Source organism: Microtus ochrogaster, unplaced genomic scaffold (genome assembly GCF_000317375.1).
Source record: "Microtus ochrogaster isolate Prairie Vole_2 unplaced genomic scaffold, MicOch1.0 UNK16, whole genome shotgun sequence".
NCBI classification, from domain to species: domain Eukaryota; kingdom Metazoa; phylum Chordata; class Mammalia; order Rodentia; family Cricetidae; genus Microtus; species Microtus ochrogaster.
The window spans coordinates 5,332,913-5,355,926 of NW_004949114.1; the positions used below are offsets into that span (position 1 = coordinate 5,332,913).

General features: G+C 41.9%; 1 protein-coding gene across 1 annotated transcript; it reads right to left on the reverse strand.

The window, feature by feature from the left end:
• Positions 1-7,842: 7,842 nt before the first annotated feature.
• On the reverse strand, positions 7,843-15,420 carry LOC101991602 (late cornified envelope protein 1D-like). The gene is made up of 2 exons (XM_005367313.1): positions 15,026-15,420; positions 7,843-8,128 (listed from the first exon to the last, which is right to left on the reverse strand). Exons 1-2 carry the CDS (start codon positions 15,418-15,420, stop codon positions 7,843-7,845), a joined length of 681 nt encoding a protein of 226 aa, XP_005367370.1.
• Positions 15,421-23,014: the final 7,594 nt, after the last annotated feature.

Consider the following 23,014-nt stretch of genomic DNA (forward strand, 5'->3'; position numbering starts at 1 on the left):
TCTGTGAAGAATGACATTGACATTTTGATGGAGATTGTATTGAATCTACTGATTACTTTCAGTAAATAGTTTTTACAGTATTAATTCTTCAATCCATGAAATGAAAGGTCATTTCATCTTCCAGTGTAGTCTTTAGTTTCTTTACTCAATCTTTTAAGAGTTTTCAATATGGAGATATTTCTCTTCCTTGATTATATGTATTTCAAGATATGTTTTAAGGAAGTGTAAATCTGATTTGGTTTCTTCCTCAATATGCTTGTTATTGCTATATATAAAAGCTACTGGTTTGTTAATGTTAACTTTGTAACTGACCATATTTCATAGAGTATTTATCAATTCTAAGAAGTTTCTGGTGGAGTTTTAGGGTCTCTTATGTACAGAGTCTTGCCATCTGCAACTAAAGACGCATTGATATATTTTTTAATAGTATCCTTTTTCTTTCTCTTATCTTACTGTTTTATAAGAGTTCAAGCACTATATTGAGTAAGAAAAGACTAAGTGGATGTTGTTGTGTTTTGTGTTTAGTATAAATGTTTTGAGGTTTTCTACATTTAGTATAATGTTGGGTACAGGTTTGTTGTATATGCCCTTTATGATGTTGAGATGAATTTCCTTTCTTCCTCGGCTCGTCAGGCCTTTTATAGTGAATTAATGTTGCATTCTCAAAACCATTTTCTGTGCCTATTGAGATGATCATGTGATTTTTTTCCTTGAGTCCATTTATATGGCATATTAGATTTATTGGTATATATATATATGTGTATATATATATATACCAATAATATTTATATCTACATATACATGTAGCTATAGATAGATATTTAAAGGGAGAGAGATTGAGGGGGAGCAAGAGGAAACTGTACATAATAAATGCTCTTAGTTCCCTGGTTATATAGTACTACTTTTATACTTTCTTTGATTTGTGTAGTGAGTGTTTTACTTCTAACACAAGGTGGTGACTCTCTTACCTGATCTTTTCTGTTTAATGTCCTTTTGTACATGGATCATCACACTGACTTTTTAAATGTCCCATGTCAGTGACATAAAGCTATAATAATTTCCTTAAAAACCTGGCTGGGGTTTTGTATTTCTTTACCTGTACCCGTCTAGAACATTGGATACTCTATGATCTTAAATCTTCTCACCAATGCTATTGATGATATTTCCATTTATAAACAGATATTCCTTATGCTATAGATTACCCTCCAGGGAGCTGCCCTCTGAAATATGCACAACTAGGTATGTGAGGTCACATGACTTGAGGGATCTGCCACTGTCTCACCTGGCAAGAATGTTGTGATCTTCTTTAGTCTGCTCCAAAGGTCTTAGTAACTGGGAGAGGTCAGGAAGTGATTCCTGGGTGTCCACAGTGACAGCTCTGCTCAACTCAACTTCTGACTTCCAGAATCATTAGATCTAGACGCCATCTGCTCCATGTCTCTGCCTCTGCAGGAGCACACCCATGTCATCAGCTACCCCATGCAACCTTGCTCGGGAAGACTAAAATTCGATCTCTGACTGTGAGTTCTGCAGGTCAGTGTCAAGCAGTATAACCATCTTGACTAGTCAAAGGCTGACTTTCTGGGGATTTCTATGTAGCATGCTGTCTATTATAATGACTAATTTTCTCCTTCTGATGGAATGCAAGAACACAACTGAGTTCTAAGCAGAAGTAATTCATGAAATAATGGGCTTTTTATTTCTGTGCTCCAGAGTCAGTACCAAGTCAATTAGTCATTTCTCGTTTGTTTTTCTCATTTTCCAACCCCTTTGAATAGTCATAAACAATGATGCAATGATCCCCCAGTCTGAAAGAAGGTTCAGTTTCTACTTACATAACATTGTTTAAAATTATATTATTTGATTGTTGCTAAAGCTATGTTTTTGTTTTACTGAAACTACAGTCCAATCGAGTTGATAGTCTCTGTTTTGTTGGTTTGGCATGGTTTCTTCCTTGGTTATCAACCATTCTCTGATTGTTGTATGGCCCCTGGATGTATTGTACATGTGTTTTGTTTTGTACTTCTTTCAGTTCTCTTGGCATTGTTTAAAAGAGATTTTTAAATTTCTTTTATGTTTTTGAGTTCATATTATAATTATATCATTTCCATCTTCCCAAGCTTCCAAAATACCCCTCCTGGCTCTCTTTCAAATTTACAGCCACCTTTTTCGTTGTTATTGTTATTCACACACACACACTGATGTTTTACAAGTAATGGGCAAAAGTACCTGGAATTTTCATCTTTTCGAATAGTGTTGCTTTTGTTTGATGGGTTTTAGTCCATCACCTTGTGGATGTCTTTTCTATAGTGAATAATCCTAAACTCTTCATTATTGTATTTTTATGTCATTTGGCTGACATTAGAATAAATTTATACAAAAATGGCATGAAATTCATCAAATTTAATGATTTGAATAAATAAATTAACACCTTTTTAAAAATAAATTTTAGTGGTATCTTTAATTATCTTGACCTCAGGCCTCCACACTCATACATACACATGTATGCTCATCAGTAAGTACACACACAAACACCACATACATATACCAGATACACACATAGAGCCACACACAAGCTCAAATAAAAGATAGTTATATTAAAGTTAGTAATTTTGCCTTTTTGTGGGAGTTTTATGTTTGTGTTTTAATATGTGTGTGTATTTATAGACTCAGTAAGAACGGTGATTAGTAGGGACAGAGTGTAAGGTCTAATGGCGTGAGAGGGCGGGGAAAGGGTGGTGGAGTCTATTTCCTGCTCATGTCTGAGGATCAAGTGACAGATGTGAAGAGAATCCTGAATTAAATAAAAATGTCTCAGTGTTACCGCAGTGCTTTGATTTATTTTATTTATTGCTTTTGTTTGAGATAGAATTTCTCTGTGTAGCCCTGGCTGTCCTTGAACTCAATCTGTAGACCAGGCTGACTTCAAACTCATAGAGGCAGTGCCTTGATTTAAAGAAAAGCACGGAATTAGTGGGGAAAGACAGACATACTGAGACCCAAATTTGCACTCCCAGTATTTGACTTGAACTTCTGTCCACTGAAGCTTCAGTAGCCAACAGCATGAGATGCAGAGACTAGACAACGGCAACATAAGCAGGAAAACTGAGTTGCCCAGTGGGCACTTGGGCAGCTGGCCCCACATCACTTCAGTGCATGCAGTAAAACAGGACAGCTGGCACAGCTCAGGGCTCCCAGGGAGAACTGTGGCAACGGGAACGTTAATGGTTTTGACAGAAATATATTTTTTAATCCCCAAAATGTATGATGCCCTACCCAGAGATTAAGCTCTTAAGTATGGGCAAATGCAGGTGGATAAGGCGGTAAAGTCACAGCAGCTGGAGGCCACTAGGCCTGGCTGCAGCACCCAGAATCTGCTCTTAGCCTGCAGTGGCTCAGACAGAGCTGAGGTCACCTGCAGATCTGCCACCAGGGCTGACTCTCCATGTGGGAGGAGATTAGGGTAACTGAGACCCAGACACAGTATTGAGGGGATTGAATAAGGTGGTGTCCCCAAGGTAGAGGCCAGCAGCTGTAGGCTCTGCAGCAAGTACATCTTGGCGGGCGATGGTGCTAGACCTGAAGCACGGTACAAGTCATGACCCAGTCCCGCTCTGCTCTCTTCATTTATTTATTTTATGACTTTTTTCTTTTCTGTGCTGTCTTTATTATTTTTTAATTTTTATTTTCTCTTTCTTTCTAATTTATTTTTATTCTAATAATAATTTATTATTATTTTATTTTACATACCAGCCACAGTTCCCCCTCGTTCCCCTTCTCCCACTCCCCCACCTCCCCCAATCCTTTATACAGTCATTTCTGTACATGTCACAAGCTTCTGAGGATAATCCACAGAGGAAATCATCCCTGAAATAGTTTGTCAAGCATTTCACATTATCTCATTGACTCCTCAGTGTGCCTTTGTAAAACAGATGATCTTTTCCAACAGGGAAAGCCAATGAGAATAAGTGCCCCGTCTAGGAGTCAATACACACTTTTAAAGCAAGCTTCTTCAGGGAGGCACTTCCTAATATCTTTAAGTAATGTGTTTTCCATATGAATGTATGTATAAGACATGACATCACACACATCTACGCATGAGGGTAAGGAATGCAAAGGGACTTCACACAAACTGTTTATCCCTAATTATAATCATTGCACAATGTGAGGCTCTAAGCTGATTGGTCACCAGGGAAAGATGACCCTAGTTGCTCTGGCTTAGTGATCCCAGGCCTGATGCTGTCCTTTCTGAAGTCAGCAGTCTTTTCTGTCTCTCTCCCCGGCACCGCTGATTTCCCTTGTCTATTATGACTCATCGTTAGTGGTTTTGGTGGGGATGCCAAGGCACCACTCCTGTCTACCTGAGAAACACCAAGAAGGGTGAGAGTCACAAGTCTCCATGATTGTCTGCCCCAAACTGCTTCTGATCACTGTCTGGGGACTAAGTAGTCACAATACAGACTTCCTGCAAGGAAAGCAGATGAAACTCTTTATGTGCAATATCAGAGGCCCAAGAATGTGATGGAGTAACATGTGTTAGGACTGTGTGCTAGAAACAGAATCAGTGTCATTCTCAAAATACTACTTGTAATAATCTCTCCTGTCCTTTTAAAATACAAGCCCCGCCCACTCCCTCCCCTATCTGCTGAGGCGGGCAGATCTTCCTTCCTGCTTGCAGCCAGAATTTTTCCCTGTCCATCTTCCTCCCAATGAGGTAGCGGCTACTGTGTCTCCTCTCCTCTCCCCCCCTTCTTTCTGTCTCTTTCTTCATCCCCTTCTCCCATCCTCTCCCCTTCCCTTCCATAACCCACTAAATAAATATCCAACCTCACTTTGCATGGCATGCCTACTCGTCTTGGTCCCCACTCACCACATATCTTCGTACCTGGGACCCAGCTGCCTTCGTGACCCACTGTGGTCTCATGGCCTGCTGCCCACTGTTGCCACTTGGGGACTTGCAATGTTTCTGATCCTGCACCCCTCGGGGAACCTGCAGCATTTTACTTAAACCATAACATTGGTGCCTGAGACTCAGGAGGCTCTCCCACCCCTCTCCCTGGGTCAGGATCCAGAACTGGGAATTTATCTACAACAACCACATGTTCCATTTGCCTAAACACTGACCTCTATGCACACCATCAGATTCAGTGGTGAGTTTTCCCCTTCCAGCCCCCAATCACAGCCTTCGAGGCTACAGTTGAGCCTTTCGCTGCTTTTTATAGCTAAAAAACGTGACCGGAAATCCAGGATCATTCCTCCCCTAGCAGTGCACACACTGTGTGGTGCATTTGACTGGGGGCCCAGGGTCCCTCAAATTTTTCTTTCTCCTTTCTTTTTCTTTTCTTTTGGACCACTAATCAATGGTCCCCACCATGAGAGACCACTCAGAGTGGCCTCCAGCCTCTGTCTTCCAAGTCACCCAGACTGGAGCCAGTCAGGCTTTAACTCCCTGCCTACAGAAAGGAGACGTCCTTCTATAGACCCTGTGGTTTTCACGGGTTTTCACGTTTTCAGCTATGGTATAAACCCTCACTCTGCCAGTATCCCGCCAGCTCCACTTTTCCTCAAACTGTCCCTGCCACTGCTACTGCTGCCAACAAGATTGGTCAGATCCATGAGGCAGCTGTTTTCAATTTCGCCTTTTGCTCCTGCAGTGGTTTGTGGCATGGTGACTTGGCAACAGGGCAGATCACACTTCTAGGTCTCTCTTCCATACAACATGTGACCACTGCCATTTTGACTGAGGTCAGGTGACCTTACCACCATCTTAACTGAGAGCCAGGTCAGGTGACCAAGTTCTGTTATATTTACTGAGGTATTCCCCTGCCAGATTCCCCAGTATTAATTCTGTTGCATGAGTGACCTTAATGCCATGTTAACTGAGGTTAAGTGACTTCACTGCCATCTTAAATGAGAGCCATGTCAGGTGACCAAGTTCTGCCATCTTTCCTGAGGTATTCCCTGCCTGGTTCCCTAGTGTTGACACTGTTCCCTATCTGTTCCCAAAGTAGGGCCCACCAAGAGCATCCACTTTGCCCAATTCCTGTTCACTGTGTGTATGTGTACATACATGTAACTTAAATGCACCTATGTTTGCTGTAAAATGTTATAATTGTCTATTCATTGTATCCCATTCCAGACTACAAAGCAATAAGTCTCATGTTTTAAACTGGTATATACTTTTAAGACTCTTACAAAAATACTTTATATTTAATCCAACCCCGTTTTACCTGTTAAATTGAGAGCCACTACAGTCAAGCTCGGACCCAGCTCTCCAGGCAGATTCTATAACTTATCTATACCCAGTAAATAGCCCTCAACTGCTCAGAGATCTGGGGAATATTGTATTTAAATATTTAATTTTTTTTTAAAAAAAAAAACCTTTTCATAACAAAAAGAGACAGGTTGGCTCCTAGCAGCAGCACTCTATTTCCTTCAAAGAAGACAGAAGACAAATGGGCACACAACAACATCTATCCACAATTCTCTGCAACTGCCAAGTGCTGACCACTGGACAAAACTGTCTATCTAAACTGAAGATCTCCAGACGGTGGACAGAATCACCGGAATTGACAGCCTAGATGCTCAGGTCAGGGTAGGCCTGTCTTCCCACCGATTTCTTAGCCCACAGGATCTTCTGGAGCCTGGCAGGCCCTGTGCTAAACAGTAAAAGGCAAATATGACCCTCTGCGACCATCGAGGACCCTGAGGAGCAGCTCTAGGTGTACAAGAAGGCTACTTTGTGGAGACCCAAACATGCTTATTCCACCTTGTCTAAGGGTCTAAAGATCAGAGAGTTTGAGCTTATTTTGCTCACTCAAGTTGTTGACACAAGTGTGGCCACTGACCCTGACCTAGGGTGTGGTTACATGGTGTTTTGGATATTAAGACGGCCAACGGAAGAGAATCCTCTCCACCCTGACCAAAGGTCAGAGAATTCAAGCTTACTTCTGCTCCTTCTTTCGAAATAGAAGGTTTGACCTAGGGAGTGACTGCCTGCAGGATACTTGGTCTAGGGTGTTTTCACTGCCCCAAGCATCAATACTTTTCGCAAGAATTAATGGCTTGATGTCTCAGTATTGGTGCAAATGACTATTCTGGTCGTCCTTTGTACCATGTTAACCCAGTTTTTTTGCCTTCTTCCCCTCTTTTGTATTAGGGTATAAAAGTGTACAGAAAATAAACGCAGGTGAACTCAGTGTGCAGGAGACAGAGTTGCCTTCCTGGTACTACCCTACATTTCTGTGTTTCTTTCTTATCTCTCTTCCTCTTACCTAACTTCCTAATCCTCATGCCCCTACAAGGGAACATACAAACCTTTTCTGGCTAGGATCGCGGCTGGAGTCTCCCAAAAGGGTGGCGCCCGACACTGCTTCAAACCTGCCAATTGGAAAGTGTTCATAAATAAATTCTTCCCATTATCTGCACATTATCTCTTTAGCTGTGCCAGCCTCTAGCTTTCTTTTCCCACTCAGTCTATACAACTCTAGCTGCAGGCTTTCAGGTGCAAACAAGAAAAACGCATGCGCCTGAGCTCTTTGATGTTTCTCATTGTTCTCCTGCTGCCTGGAAATTGGCTGTATTACTGACATAGCTTGTAATTCTACTGAGTGGCTAGCACTGACTTGGAAGGATGATGTTGCCAAAAATAAACACAAGTTTAGCCAGATTTGAAAGGAGAGACTTTATTATTGCATTACTTTAGGGGTAAGTCAGGACTTTGCACAGATGTCTGAGACCCCAGACTATAGAGCATAACAGAGAGGAAGAATGGCAGGCAGGAACGCTTCTGTTGTGCTTGTCCTCCTTTTCCACAACTTGTCTGAAGTCCTACAGCTCAGGTCAGCAACATCCGCCAGACTGCTGGCTACTGCCGCCGCTGCCACCACAGCATCCACTGCTGCCCCCACTGCCGCCACAGCAGCCACTGCTGCCCCCGCTGCTGCCACAGCAGCCACTGCTGCCACCACTGCTACAGCATCCAGAGCTCTGACGATGGCGACGGAAAGATCTGCGGGGCCTGTGGTGGCTCAAGCAGCAGCCACCACCGCCAGAGCTGCAGCAGCCCCCGGAGCTGGAACCACAGCAGCCTCCGGAACTGGAACCACAGCAGCCCCCGGAACCCAGACTGCAGCAGGAAGAGACAGGAGGGCATTTAGGAGGACACTTTGGGGGGCATTTTGGAGGGCACTTTGGGGTCTGGCACTTGGGAGGGCACTTGGGGGTGCATTTGGGAGGGGGCTGGCACTGTTGCTGGCTCTGCTGGCAGGACATCTTGACTGGTGAGTGCTCGGGATCTGTGGGAGAGTTACACAAAAATCAGACCCAAGACCCTGGGGCTACCCTGCACCCTTAGCATCCATGATACCCACAGCAACACTATTTCTAGTAGTTTCCATTGCACTATGTTCACATGAGAGGTCACATGCTCACCACTGTTTCTTGGGAGCTTCAGAAACCCACACAAGCCAGGTAAAAACTGACATCTGGTGTCAAGTCATGAATGACAAGCTAAGCACATGAGAGGGGTCTGAATCAAAGTCTCTGAAATTGCCATTTTAAAGCATCAATTCAGGGAAAATGGACTTCATTCCAAAGAAAACCTGATACTCTATTCTGTATCCAGCTCTTCCTTTGAATGCTGGGCCAGAGCTGTGTTTTCAGAGTCCATCAATTCTCTAAAATTAAAGCTTTACTGTCTTCTGTGCTTCTCAGAGACCTACTCCACTAAAATAATACTTGTTCTCTGCAGAGCATGAAGTTAACTGGACCCTCCTATGGGGGTCAGCATGCCCTTTCTCTACCCACCATTCCGGCCCATCCTAAGTCTTCTGTGAGAATGGCCCCCAGGCTCTGCAGTTCTGAGCCACCTCCCCTCCAGTTCTCCTGTCAGCTTCCCTCTGACACAGTCCCTGTGCTGTTTCCCAGCACACACTTACCAAGGTAGCACAGGGTCTGTGGGCACCTCAGGAGGATTGGATGGAGCTGTCTGGCCCTCAGCCCTTTTATTCTGATCCTGGCCTCTGTCCTAGCCTGTGAGACAGTGGCTGGGCATGGATGGCTCTGCCTTCTAACACCCATGTGATCCTGTGACTGGTGATGACTAGTCGTGTTCATCACCAGTCTTCCTCCATGGGACTCAAGGATACTCAAGCATGGACTATGGTTTAGGCATAAGATGAGGAGGAAGTGGATTCCTGGCACCCTTAACTTCACATACCTGAAGGGCATGTGACTTAGGAACTGTTCGCTTCTCAGCCTATCTCACTTGCTCCCTGTTCCTAGCGTAACCTTCAGATAGCCTTTTAATCAAGTTCAATCTGAGTAGCACGTGTAAAACTACACTGTTCAAGCATGGATACTCACATCCCTATCTACCCTCTCTCAATCTGTGCGGCTGCAACACACAGACAGACATCTCCACTGGCAAAATCCTGCCTGGTGGATCTGAGTCAGCAAAGGGACAATGTGAGGTTTTGAAACCTATTTGGCCTGTAAAAAAGTGTAACTTTTAAACATAGAAAAGAATTGCTTGTGTGTGTGGTGAAAGTCACTGTATTTTGAAAAGGTAGGAGGGAATAAATCAACCTTCTAAAGACAGTAGATGGTGGAAAACTCCTGGCGAACAACATATGTTTAACCTGCTGAGTAAACAGATGAGTCAGCTCTTTTAAGAAAGTAGCTGCGTGTGGGTTGATATGGTCAAAATATGTCATATACATATATGAAAATTTTTTATGGAAACCTCTCATTTTATAAGGTTAATGATTGTAGTAATAATTTAAAAATTCTAATATCTTCTAGAGAAAAATTGATTTCATTGCTCATTGGTTGATTGGCTGACTTTTCTGAGGGTCATATAGACTAGAGGGAATGATGTCAGCATGGGTCTACATAGGTGACAAAGACAAAAGTCTGTGGAATACTGTATGCATATTCTCCCATGTGAGGGACAATGGGTACCAGATGGGGCAGGGAATTTCAAGGGCAAGAATCCTTACTAATTCACAGGATGTGTGTTGAGCTGTGTCTTCTTAGGCCCATGTGTTCTTTTCATAAACCTGGTTTTCACAAATGTTTATTATTCTATAGTTTGCATATGGGTGAGGGCATTGAGTGTCCCCATTTTGGGGACTTCAGTGGAAATAGTTGATGTTTAATTTAGAACAGTTGAAGAGAAAAATCACACTATGAGGTTCTCTAGAAACCGATCAGACTCTGGGAGATGGCAAATAAAATCTGAATAAGTTAGGTGAGGAGGAGGTAAGACTTTGGAAATAATGCTCAAGTCATGTGGATATGGTGAGTGATGTGGGAGGGTCTTCTGTCTATGTGTTACTTTCATTGGTTAATAAAGAAACTGCCTTGGCTTTTGATAGGACAGAAGCTTAGATAGGTGAAGTAAACCAAACAGAATGCTGGGAGAAAGAAGACAGAGTCAGGCAGATGCCATGAATCTCCAGCCCGAGACGATGTAGGTTAGGATCTTTCCCAGTAAGCCACAGCCTCATGGTGCTACACAGATTTAATGGAAATGGGTTAATCAAGATGTGAGAGTTAGCAATATGAGGCTAGAACTAATGGGCTAGGCAGTGTTTAAATGAATACAGTTTCTGTGTTATTATATCTGGGGCTAAGCTAGCTGTGCGGAAGCCAGGCGGGATGTAAAGCAGGCCTGCTCGCCTCATCACTACAGTTGAGCACCAAGGAAATGTGAGAGAGATAGTGTCTCCCTATCTATGGATTTAGAGAGATGCTTGGCTGCAATTTTTCTTGACACCATCTATTTATCCACTATCTTTTATCTATAACCTATCTATTCATCTACTATGCATATGTCTGCCATCTCTCTATAATCTATCTAATCTGTCATCTGTCTATAATCTATTACTTTCTATTTATCTATCACTTATCAGTCACTGATCATCTAATATGCATGTACCTGCCATTTATGTACTTTTCCACCTATCATCTAACTAGTTAGTTACCTACTTATTTTCTATCTAAATTTTTCTCAGAGCCTTTAACATTTACAGGTGCTAACTCTCTGTGTAAAAACGTTGGCACTAGATTATGTGATTTTCTTGGATCCTTTTCTAATATTAGATGCAAGAAAATACTTTCCTCTTTCCCTATATTATTCATGTTAATTAATCGTTTGGGTCTTGTTTGGACTCCCTACAGTTTAAGGGGAAAGCCCGAAGTCCTATTGGATGCAGCCTTTTACTTGAACTGCATGTTAAGCAGTTTCCATCTTCCCTAAGGAATCTCTTAGCTGAATTACATTATTTTCTACACTTGGTACTAAATGTTTTCCCAGGCAACACAAACTGAGCACTTTGCCCTGCCATGTGTGTTCATCACTGTCCCTCTGAATTTTTCTTTTCATATACCATGTTATTTATATAAGACTACAATAAGTTATTTGACAACTTTTCATGTGTTTTATATTTATGTTTGTTAATAAAACATGGAATGATGCATACATTGGCTATTTTAAGACTTTTAAATTCTCTAACTAACATTATCAGTGTTATTTCATCATATTAATAGCTACTCCTAGTGACTCACGTCACCCAATAAGAACCCACACTCTGAGACTGCCAGAATGAGGCATTGTGGTGACATCACCTCAAGATCTGCCACTGTCACACCAACTGTGACATCTGTTCTCCTGGTTAGATTGTTCCAAAAGTCTTAGTAACAGGGAGAGGTCAGGAATTGATTCCTGAATTCAGTGGCAGGTCTACTCAACTCAACTTCCAACTTCAAGGATGAGAAGGCTAAGATGCCATGTGGTCCACACCTCGGCCTGTGTGCAAGACAACACCTATTTCTTCAGATGACCTGCATAAGTAGTGTGTGAGCATCCTACTTGCTTCAGCAAGACTGGAAGTTAATTTTTGACTGTGAGCTCAGCTGGGTCTGGTCAATGTAGTCATCATACTTAGCTAGCCATTGGTTTTCTGAGGTTCCATTTGTCATGGTTCTTTCTTTTGGAGACATATTTCTTCCTCATCAAAACAGATAAATTTGTTTAACTATGTGTATCTCTTTTATCCCAGAACAGTACTTAATGTATCAATACCTTCATTTTATAAGCCTTTTAAACAATTATTATATAAGGGTTTGCATATTAAAACAAAAGGGTAGGGGGCTTGGGGAGGAGTAATACTAAACATCAGGAAGGCTCTACTCTCTAAAATTTAACCAACGTGGACTAAAGTGGCAAAGGAATGTGGTCTGGAATATAAAAGTTACTGTTCCATGCCAAACCAGCATGCCAGTTTCCTTAACTAAACCATAGGAGGTCTGAGTGAATTATCTAAGTTTATAAAAATGAGACTTAAGGTTGATTCTTCAACAGGCAGAAACTGTTATAGAGAGAATCACAACTGATAAAAATCCAGAGAACAGGTGAGCATGTGCTCCTAGCTTTTGCACCCAAGGCTTAGGGGTCATAGTAGAATGCTTAATTGTTAATAATCATCCTGAACATTAATTAGCCTTCAGGATTTTTTTCACAGAACTGTTTGATGTGTGAGTCCCCTCTATGCACTGCAATTACCATTAATGAATAAAGAAACTGCCTTGGCCTGTTGATAGAACAGAACTTAGGTAAGTGGGCAAGACAGAACTGAATGCTGGAAGAAAGAAGGATGGAAGCAGAGGGACGCCATGGAGCTACCAGAGACAGATGCTGGGAATTTTACCTGGTAAGCCACTGCCATCTGGCAATACACAGATTAATAGAAATGGGATAAATTAATATGTAAGATTAGCCAATAAGATGCTAGAGCTAATGTGCCAAACAGTGATTTAATTAACACAGTTTCTGTGTGGTTATTTTGGGTGTAAGCTAGCCCATCGGCAGGGACAAACAAGCAGGCTCTTCTCCTACAAACTATCACCAAGAACATGATAAATTAGTATTTTTTACTCATTGAATCTTATTTTCATAGCCAACATTTTAAATAATACTCAGGATATAAAGCATATTTTAATCTTTTTTTTCTCTAGTAGCTGTCAAAACAATGAGATCATGAAAAATAGGATTAGTATTATCCATTCCCAAGTGCAAGTTTTCATGTAAGAAATAGAAACAAATGTCAAAGAGAAATGCCTGTTTTGTGATGATTCTGTTCATTAATTTCAAAAGTGTCTCATAACCCATTCTTTATTTTCTGAAATGAAAATATGATTCTATCATCCTCCCTTTTTCTCTCTCAAACCCTCCCCTCACACCTCTGCCTTGATCCCTCTCAACTCCATAGCATCTGTTTTTAATCACTGTAATGTAGTTATATATGCATACATACTGCATTGTATTGTATAACAGTATTCTTTGCTTATTTCATCTAAATCAACAGTTCTCAGCCTTCCTAGGATTGCAGCTCTTTAATACAGTTGTGGTGACCCCAACCATAAAATTATTTTTGTTGCTACTTGGTAACTGTAATTTTGCTACTGTTATGAATCATAATGTAAAATTTGTGGAGCTAGAGGTTTACCCATGGAGTTGTGACACACGTGTTGATAACTGCTGATCTAGATTGTCTACTTTGTATTTGAATCCTGAGATTCTGCCTTCTGTTTGATTCATTCTGTTCTCCATGCTTTCCCTTGAGTTTCCGGTGGGACTAAAGGGTTTCTCCACTCCACCTTCATTTCAGCCTAGAGTTCTCTTCAATGTTTCAATCTCAGTTTTGAGTTAGTTTTCAAATCCCGGATTGTCTTTGTAGTTCGCATCAGCGTTGTTTCTGTTTCTTTGGGCATCACTCAGGCGTTTATTTCCTTGAAGTTCATTGACCTTTATCTTTGTGACTTCTTTAAACTCCTTGAATTCTTTACTGAGGTTTGTAGTTGTTCTTTGACACTATGTGTCCTGTGAGCCATCTAGGTAATTCTCACTGGGAGGAGAGGTTGGAATCAAAGCTTATGGACAATGAGTGGCCAAATGTCTCCCATTTAATGGGCACATGACTTGTTAGGAGTTTTCACACAGTGGAACGTTCTACACACTGCTGAACTCCCACATCAGACCAGCTGTTAGAAATGCTGCACAGTGATTGTTAACACAACAGAATAAAAAATAAGAAGCCAGGAAAAACAGATATGTACCCATAAAAGTACAATGACACCAAAGGACAACATGTGGATAAAGTGATCATCACAGTATGCAGTAAGCGTGACTGAAGAGTCACTGTCCACACCCTGTGACTAACCTGCTACTGTCCCCCAGATTCAGTGTTCTGAGCCATCTTCTGAACAACCGAGCTGTGAGAGCATTCCCATGGGCTACACCTGGGCTGGCACCAGAGTGCTAGCACCTAGCCCTCATCCGTCTTTTGATTCTTGGTTACCCCTTGTTTCTCTTTGTTGCCCTATATGTGAATCTTGCCTGATAGTTTCAAAAGAAACTATCCTATGCAAAACAAAGCCTATGCAAAAGTTGGTTGTGGGAAACCCCCAGAAAATCACAGTACCTCCTTAATTGAGAATTTGCACTTGGCATTGTCCCTTAGGAACATCTTTGGGATGTTTTGAAAATACGGAAATTAATTGCTAAGATGTAAATTGGAGAACAATAAAGGAAGCCCTGAGCAAAGGGGAATTGGTTTATTCCTTATAGATTAAGCATCCACCCTGCAGCTGAGAAAGGCTAAACTCATTCTAAAGGTGCCTCTGAATCATTTTTCCACGGACTCACATGAACCCATACCCATGATGCAACACTGAGCCTTGATTGGCAAAGCTAATCTGAAAAATGCTTGTGGTCAAATGATCAAGAAATAAGAGAAAATTGTTAGAGAAACCTTTATTATTTTGTAACAGAGAAGACAGGCCCTTTGACAGAGGAGGACATTCAGAATTTCCGACAAGATTACAGCATCTCAGAGCTCAGGACACAGAGGGGAGCAGGAGGCGAGAAGAACAAAATATCAGGGCAGATCTCTGAACATGGCTTCTTTCTGCAGGGCTTGACTAAAGTATTAAAGGCTCAGTTCAGCAGCATCCCCCAGACTGCTGACTACTGCCACCGCTGCTGCCACAGCAGCCACTGCTGCCCCCGCTGCTGCCACAGCAGCCACTGCTGCCCCCGCTGCTGCCACAGCAGCCACTGCTGCCCCCGCTGCTGCCACAGCAGCCACTGCTGCCACCACTGCTACAACATCCAGAGCTGTGACGATGGCGACGGAGAGATCTGCGGGGCCTGTGGTGGCTCAGGCAGCAGCCACCACCGCCAGAGCTGCAGCAGCCCCCGGAGCTGGAACCACAGCAGCTCCCGGAACTGGAACCACAGCAGGAAGAGACAGGGGGACACTTAGGAGGACACTTAGGAGGGCATTTTGGGGTCTGGCACTTGGGAGGGCACTTGGGAGGGGGCTGGCACTGCTGCTGGCTCTGCTGGCAGGACATCTCTGCTGGTGGATGCTCAGGAGCTGTGGGAGAATCACACAGGTCAGATCCAGGATCCTGGGGCAGCTTATCCACCTCTAAACATCACTGTTATTCATGGAAACACCAGATTTAGCAGTTTTATTTCTAACAAACCCCAAGGCCCTTGCAATACTGGCCTGCAGAGAAAAATTATCTGATAAGTTTCAATAGGAGAAAAGAGGTGCTCATTCTTTATAAAAGCTCATTTTTAGAACTGGAGAGATGGCTCAGAGGCTAAGAGCACTGACTTCCCTTCCAGAGGTCCTGAGTTCAATTCCCAGCAACCACATGGTGGCTCACAACCATCTAGGATAATATTTGGTGCTCTCTTCTGGCCTGTAGGCACACATGCAGCCGGAACACTGTATACATAATAAATAAATAAATCTTTTTAAAAAAAGCCAACTCATTTTCCTATAAGTCTTAAGGTGAGAGATTTCACAGTTTGAAGTCATATTCAGAATAATTTCCTCCTCTACCCAGCTTTTCTTTCATGGACATCTTTTACAATGCCATTGGACTTGATCTACTGCTATTGTGTTCATATGGAGATTCTTATGGGATTTCCATTGATTCCCTAAGCTTCCCGAACTGATGATGTTAATGATGTCACAGAGGAAAATGGTGATTGAAAGTTAGATCTCTCTCCTTTTAATAAAAGACCTAACTGATCTATTCCCTCGGGTAAGAATCAGGTCTGGTTGCAAGTCTGAACTCATCTCAACACCTCATGCTGACTTGTTGGTATAACAAGTCTTGTGCTGTTGTATCTTAAAAATTCTGAGCAGTCGGTGATCAAGTTCCAGATCCAAGGCTGTGGGTGCTTTCCAAACCCAAAGATCCCTTGGTGACCTGCCCTCACTGTGAGTCTTTCCTTGCAGGCTGTCTCAGGGTTGTATTAGCAGCGGGGAGCTTTCCTCCCGAAGCCTATCAATGCCCATGGCTCTCTGTATTTCATGTTCCCATCCTGAAATTCCACTGGAGGGTATATTATCCTCCGCAGATTCAGAAGTCACAGGTACCCAGCTACTTCTATTGCCTTCCATAGCTTCAAAATCCCTTTGGACACCTTCTTCCTTCTACCTTTCATCCCCTGCTCCCTTCTGTGCTATGTCAGTGTATTTCCTTGGCTCTGGAGTCCTGCTAAGCCTCCCGTCCAGCCCTCCTCACAGCTTCCCTCTGGTATGGCCCCTGCTCCTGTCCCCATTGAAGCCTTACCAAGATGACAGGCAGCACAAGATCCTTGGGAACCTCAGGAGGTGAATGAATGCCGGCGATCTGCTCTTCAGCCCTTTTATTCTGAACCTAAGCTCTGCCCCAGGAGTGAGACAGTGGTTGGGCATGGTAGCCCTGCCTCCTGACACCCACATGGTCTTGTGACTGGCAATGACCAAATTTTCCTCACCAGCCTTCCTCCATTGGGTTCGCGGATGCTGGATTCAGCTTGGACTATGACTTAAGCACGAAGCTAGGAAGTAGATTCCTGTCATCCTTAATCTCACACCCCACAGGACCCCTGCCAGTGTCTTCATCTGTTTTCCATCCCTGTACATTGTTACTCTGTGAAGGTATGTCACAGTGTAGAGACCTAAACAGCCCAAATCCTCATCACTGTACCCAGATCAGCACAATTATACCAAAGTGGAATTTTGAAATCTATTTATCACAACTTGTTTTCCCTCTTTAATTATAACATTGGAACATCAATGAGAATTATTTGTAAAAGGGCTGTGAAAGCCATGGAGTATCACCAGAAATGAAGAGCATGAAAAACAAGAAAAACTGACTGATGGGAAGATTTGTACATGGTAGCTCTCTGACAAATGACCTGTATAGGAAGAAGACATAGATATTTAAAATAATAATTTAAGAGTGGCATACATGATGGACCTACGTCAATCCCATATGAAAAGTTCACAGTGAAGCCCACTATTTTGTATTGTTAATGTCTACAGAGAATACAAAGAAATAAAGTATAGTTCCTTCCAATGTCAGTGAATCTACCAGTTGGTTTTCTTTTTTAATCTGCTTTGAAACATCCTCTCTGTTGGTGTTTTTTTTTCTTCTGATGAGAATTCACCTGGAGGAATGGTGTGAGTGAAGCAGGAAGGGACTGTTGGAAGAGACTTTGGATTTCTGGAGGCTGTGACTGAAGAAGACGATGACCAGAGATGAGAACTGAAGACAGGAAAGAGGACTTGAGCTGTTAACATCTGCTTCTCCATGTTGACGACATAGATAATGGGGCTTTACCTTAGGCAACGGCGTGATTTTTAAGATCACGCATCCTATATGTGTCCCAGGAATGGGCTTGTGCTGTTATTTTCAAAGCTCTTCTCCTTTCAGTATTTCCTTAGTCCCTCATAGCCACAGACTTTATACAAAGTGGTATTTTGAATTTGTATATATTTGCTTCTTTAATGAAAAGTGTTGAAATTCATTGTGAGCCAAAGTTCTTGCAAGATGGACACAACTGGGGAGGTTCAATTTGAAAAAAAAAAAAAAACTAACTCAATAAGATATCTACAAATCAAAGCCAAATTGAATCATGTAAGAGGAAATTTTACTCCCTAGTGATTGATGGACCCTTCACTGAAAAGCCCCTCTCAGATAGGTGTGATGAGCTAACGAAAAAATTTTTTTCGAAAAAAAGTAACAAAAGACATGTACTTAAGTATAAATAAATGCAGTGATACATATTTAGAAAGATATATTTTATCAAAATTCATGTTGTCTTTTGATCATCTATCACCGAAGCTACCTGTCTGTCTGTTCGTCCTTCTGTCTGTCTATCTATCTATCTATCTATCTATCTATCTATCTATCTATCTATCTATCTATCTATCATCATTTACCTATCTCACTTTTTCTCTGAGGCTCCACCATTTGCATGTGCCCTGATACTCAGCGCCCTCTGAAAATTGCTGTTTCCAATGCCATGAACATCCAAGGATAATTATGAATGAGGACCAACATGAATCCATGAGCAACTAAAACATTATTGTGGTTTTGCTGATTATTTTCTTGACTTCGTGGTTCTTGATCATGATCTTTGTAGATGACAGCATTGTACTATAATATGAAAAGCTTAAGCAGACTTTCAACCATGTGGTCACTCCTTGATTCATTTTTAGCCCCACACTCAAACAGTTGACACTCGGTTTTTCTGAAGTCTTTCCAAGGACTGTGCCCTGTTCTGCTGGTTGGGATTTTGTCAGCTGACACAGGCCTGAGTCACTTGAGAAGAGGGATCCTCCACAGAGACTGTGTATCTCCTAGGACTGGCCTTAGGAAAGCCTGTGGGCTTTCCTTAATTGATGATTAGTGTGGAAACTCACAGCAGGACCATCTCTGGCCAAGTGACCTTGGGGTATATAAAAAAGTAAACTGGGTAAGCCAGGGGCAGGGAGCTAGTAAGCAGCATTTCTCCATGGTTTCTGCCTCAGTTCCTGCCTTCTTGCCTTGGCTTCCCCAAATGTGATCCAGAATATGTAAGCAAACAGGCTCCTTTCCTCCCCAAGTAGATTTTGGTCAGTGTTTTATCACAACAATAGAAAGTAGATTAAGGAAACTGCCTAGGGGAAAAATGTAAAATCCAGTGTGAGTCATGGCTTCTGTCTAATCTCTGTTTACTTACTTAGTATTTTCTATCTGTCTTTCAGTCATTCAGGCATGAACCACATTGTTTTCTGAAGTTCAAATATGCTTTTCACTGTAACACAATGTTGTCACCTTTGCTCATCTTGGAAGTACTACTCACGCACTTTTGTGTTTTGATATAGGTCATGTGCTATGTCAAGCACATGAGATAATAATGAACTCTTTGACAACCTGACCAAAGGTTTATACTTTCATTTTTTTCACTATTTAAGATAGGATGCTTGTTTCTGGAGATTTAGCTCACTAGTTAAATTGGTTCTCAGCATCCACATTGAATGGCTCCTAACATTCTATAACTTCAGGAAGTCAACACTCTCTTCTGATATCCATGATTTTATTCTAAAAATCCCCACGTCAGGGAGGAGAGCCACCCAAGCAGGCAGCGAGCTCACAGTGGGTGCCCGGCGGGTCTGGAAGCTAGCAGCAGGAAATGCTAGCCAGCAGGGGTGGATGGACAGGAGCCAGAGACATGGACAGACAGAACATGTTCATGTTAAATATTTATTTAGGGGGTTATGGAGGGGAAAAGGAGAAGGGAGGGGAGAGAGAAAGAGAGAGAGAGAGAGAGAGAGAGAGAGAGAGAGAGAGAGAGAGAGAAGCTAAAGGAGAGACAGAGACAGAGACATGCCAGAGGGGACAATAAGAGAGTTTCAAGATGGCAGGGGCTGGGGTTGGGGGAGGGTCACTGGGAGTGGGTGTGGCTTGTCCCTTAAAGGGACCAGAAGAATAACACATGGTACCAGGCATGAGTATAGAACAGATAAATACATACAGGCACTCACACACATACACATAAAAAAGTGTAAAAACTAGAATGATATACACATTGGTTATTTTAAATCCTTTAAACTATGCTATGAACATTATTACTGATGTTTCAAGTTATAAATAACAACTTCTGGCTCAGGTCACTGCATAGCAATGCCCATCCTCAGACCAGCAGAGTAAAATATGTGACGTCACATCACGTGACCATCTGCCACTATCTCTCCAGCTCTGACATTTGTTCTCCTGGTAAGGCTGCTCCAAAGGGCTTAGTAACAGGGAGAGGTTGGAAATTACTTCCTGGTTTCCACAATGGCAGGACTGCAAATCCAAATTCCAGCTCCTAGGATGACAAGGCTGAGATGCCAACTCAGCCACACCTCTGCCTCTCTGCATGGACACACCCAGTCCTTAGCTGTCCTGTGTGAGCCCAGTGATGTGTGAGTGGCTTTAGAAAGACTGGAATTTAAGGCTTGACTGTGGATACTGTAGCTTAGGTATCAGGTCAATGTGAACATCTTGAGAGGAAACCACTGTTTACTAGTCTTTCATTTGTCTCTATTTCTCCATCCCATGGAGTATCAGGAATGCTGGTGTGCTTTCACCAGAAGCGATTCAATCTGAAAAATGGTTTTTCTGAGTTTCAGAAACACCACCAAAAAAATAACTTTTCTTTTGTTTCCCTCTTTTAACCTATAAACAATCAAAACAATGAAGCAGTTATTTTTGAGTATAAGAGAAAATTGAGTTACTATTCACATAACAACATTAGAAGTTATATTATTTGTTTGCTGTCATAGCCAAAATTTTCGTATTTTGTTGGCACGTGTGATGAAATCATGCTAAAATCTTATCACTTTTTTTTGTACAGTTATGTTTCTAGACTAATGGGTAAAATGTCACATAAATCTCAACAACTTGTGCAGTTTTAATTCTGAAACTCAATAAAACACAATCTTTTTTGAGATGCTTCATTTAAAGTATTTTTTGTTATTAAAATTTACTTTTTCAGTTTCATAAATGTATACAAGGCATTGTGACACCGGGTATCTTATCATCTTACAAAACTGAATTAATACACTCCTTCATCAATATGTTCCCACAGGTCCTCTCCCTGGCCTCTAGAAATTAGCATTCCACAGGAATCCAACAGAAGAATGGTACAGTATTTCTCTTTTTCAAACACGTATTTTAATTTGTATTCTCCCTTTACGGTTCATTCATCCTGTAACACGCACATATATTGTAGGGCCCACGGGTATGCTCCTCCTCTCCTGGTCCTTCTTGAGGACAGTTTCTGACCAGACATCTTGTTGCAGTTTCAGGCAAAACATTCTGTTTGTTCCTGTGCTCCCTCTGCCCCCCTAATGATTAGCTGTAGGGCATTGTTTACTCCATCTTGGGTATGGTAATTTCCCACCTGCCTGGGGGGCCGGGGGTTGGGGGGGTAGGACATTGTGCAGCAGCTAGGTATATAAGGTTTTTCCTAAGCTTGAATAAACGGCATTCTGCTTATGTCCTCTCAAATGACCCAGGTCTCTTGTGTGTTTCTTTCAATCTCCAGGCCCTTGCCTGGCTCACAAATGGGTACAGTGGCGCATGAACTCTACCCAGAGTAACACAGGCATTACAATATATTTCTGTAATTTTTTTTTTGAGAAAAGTTTTTGTTCCTGTAGGCAAGGCTGGTCAGGAAACAGCTATGCAGTCAGGGTGCCCTTGAACTTGTGATCCTCCTGATTGTGATTATAGGTGTCAGCTACCATACCTGCCATTCTGAAGGTTAAATCATATTCTTTGGCATACTTGAACCATATTTTAAATACAATCATTAATCAATGTACAGTTAAATGCCCTTCATCTTTTGGCTATTGTAGACAGTGCTTCTGTGAACAGGTGTAGAAAGAGCTCTGTAAGTCTCTGTTCTCAATGCATATGTTCTTCACATGTACCCAGAGATCCATACACAAATACACACGTACAAAAACAGACAGACAATACAGAGGAGGTGTGAACTTGTTGGTTCATAGTTAATTCTGTTAAATTTTTTAGGAAAGGAGAATTCAAAGTCATTGGCATTCGGAACAATCCACAGAGTTACCAGTTTCCCTGCATAGTCCATAGGAGCTGTCAGGCTATGTTGTGTTCACTGTGGCAACACTCAGCTAAGACTCTATATCTCATTATGGGTTTTATTTGCCTAATAGTCATACTGAGCAGTTTTACCTGTGTCTATGGATCATTTTGTATCCTTTTTTTTTTGGATGAACATGTATATGAGTCTCCTCTAAGGTTTAAATTGGGTTGTTTGCTTATATGTTGATGAGTTGAAAGAGTTTATTACACATTCTGATATGACTGACATATGCTTATGGCAAAGACTATCATTCTGCTGCATGGGTTATGTTCAGTCATGCATAGAAAATTTTAGCATTAATTAATGTACTTCATAAAACCTGTTTTCATTGTGTCACCATAGTATCATTTCACAGAAGTTGCTGAAAGTTCCAACATTTCAAGTTTTCCCAATATGTGATCTTCTATGAATATTTTGTGTTTATTCTCATATTTAAGTCCCTTTATTGTTGTGCAATGGGCACTTGGCTTATCTAACTTTCAGGACAGCGAGGAGCTGATTTTGACCAGTTATATTTCACGTGAAGAGGTAGAATACCACCACAGTTACTTGCAGAACACAGAAGACAGGGGATGGATGATACCAGAGAAAACACACAGGTAGCTAAAAAAGGAAAGTAATCTGGACTGAACATGACTGCTGGATGGGGGCCACACAATCACAGTGAAGGATGATAGACCCTTTACGACCTGTATTCTGTGGAGTGGCCCGTATTACTGATTATGTCACACCACAGATACAAGCCAGTTGAAGGTCCACTGAGCCGGTTGTTGAAACTAATGTGTGAGGGTGATTCTGGCCAAGACAAACAAGAGTTTTAGAAGACTCAGTACAGAAAACTTTATTATCACAAAATACTGAAGAAGACATTAGATCATTGGTGCAGATTCAGAACTTGATACAGATTTTCAGCCAAGGATTGGGGAACCAGAAGGACAGGAGGAATTGTGGACTGGTCTTCTGAACACGGCTTCCTCCTGCACTGCACGTTTGTGATCTTCAGGGTATAGG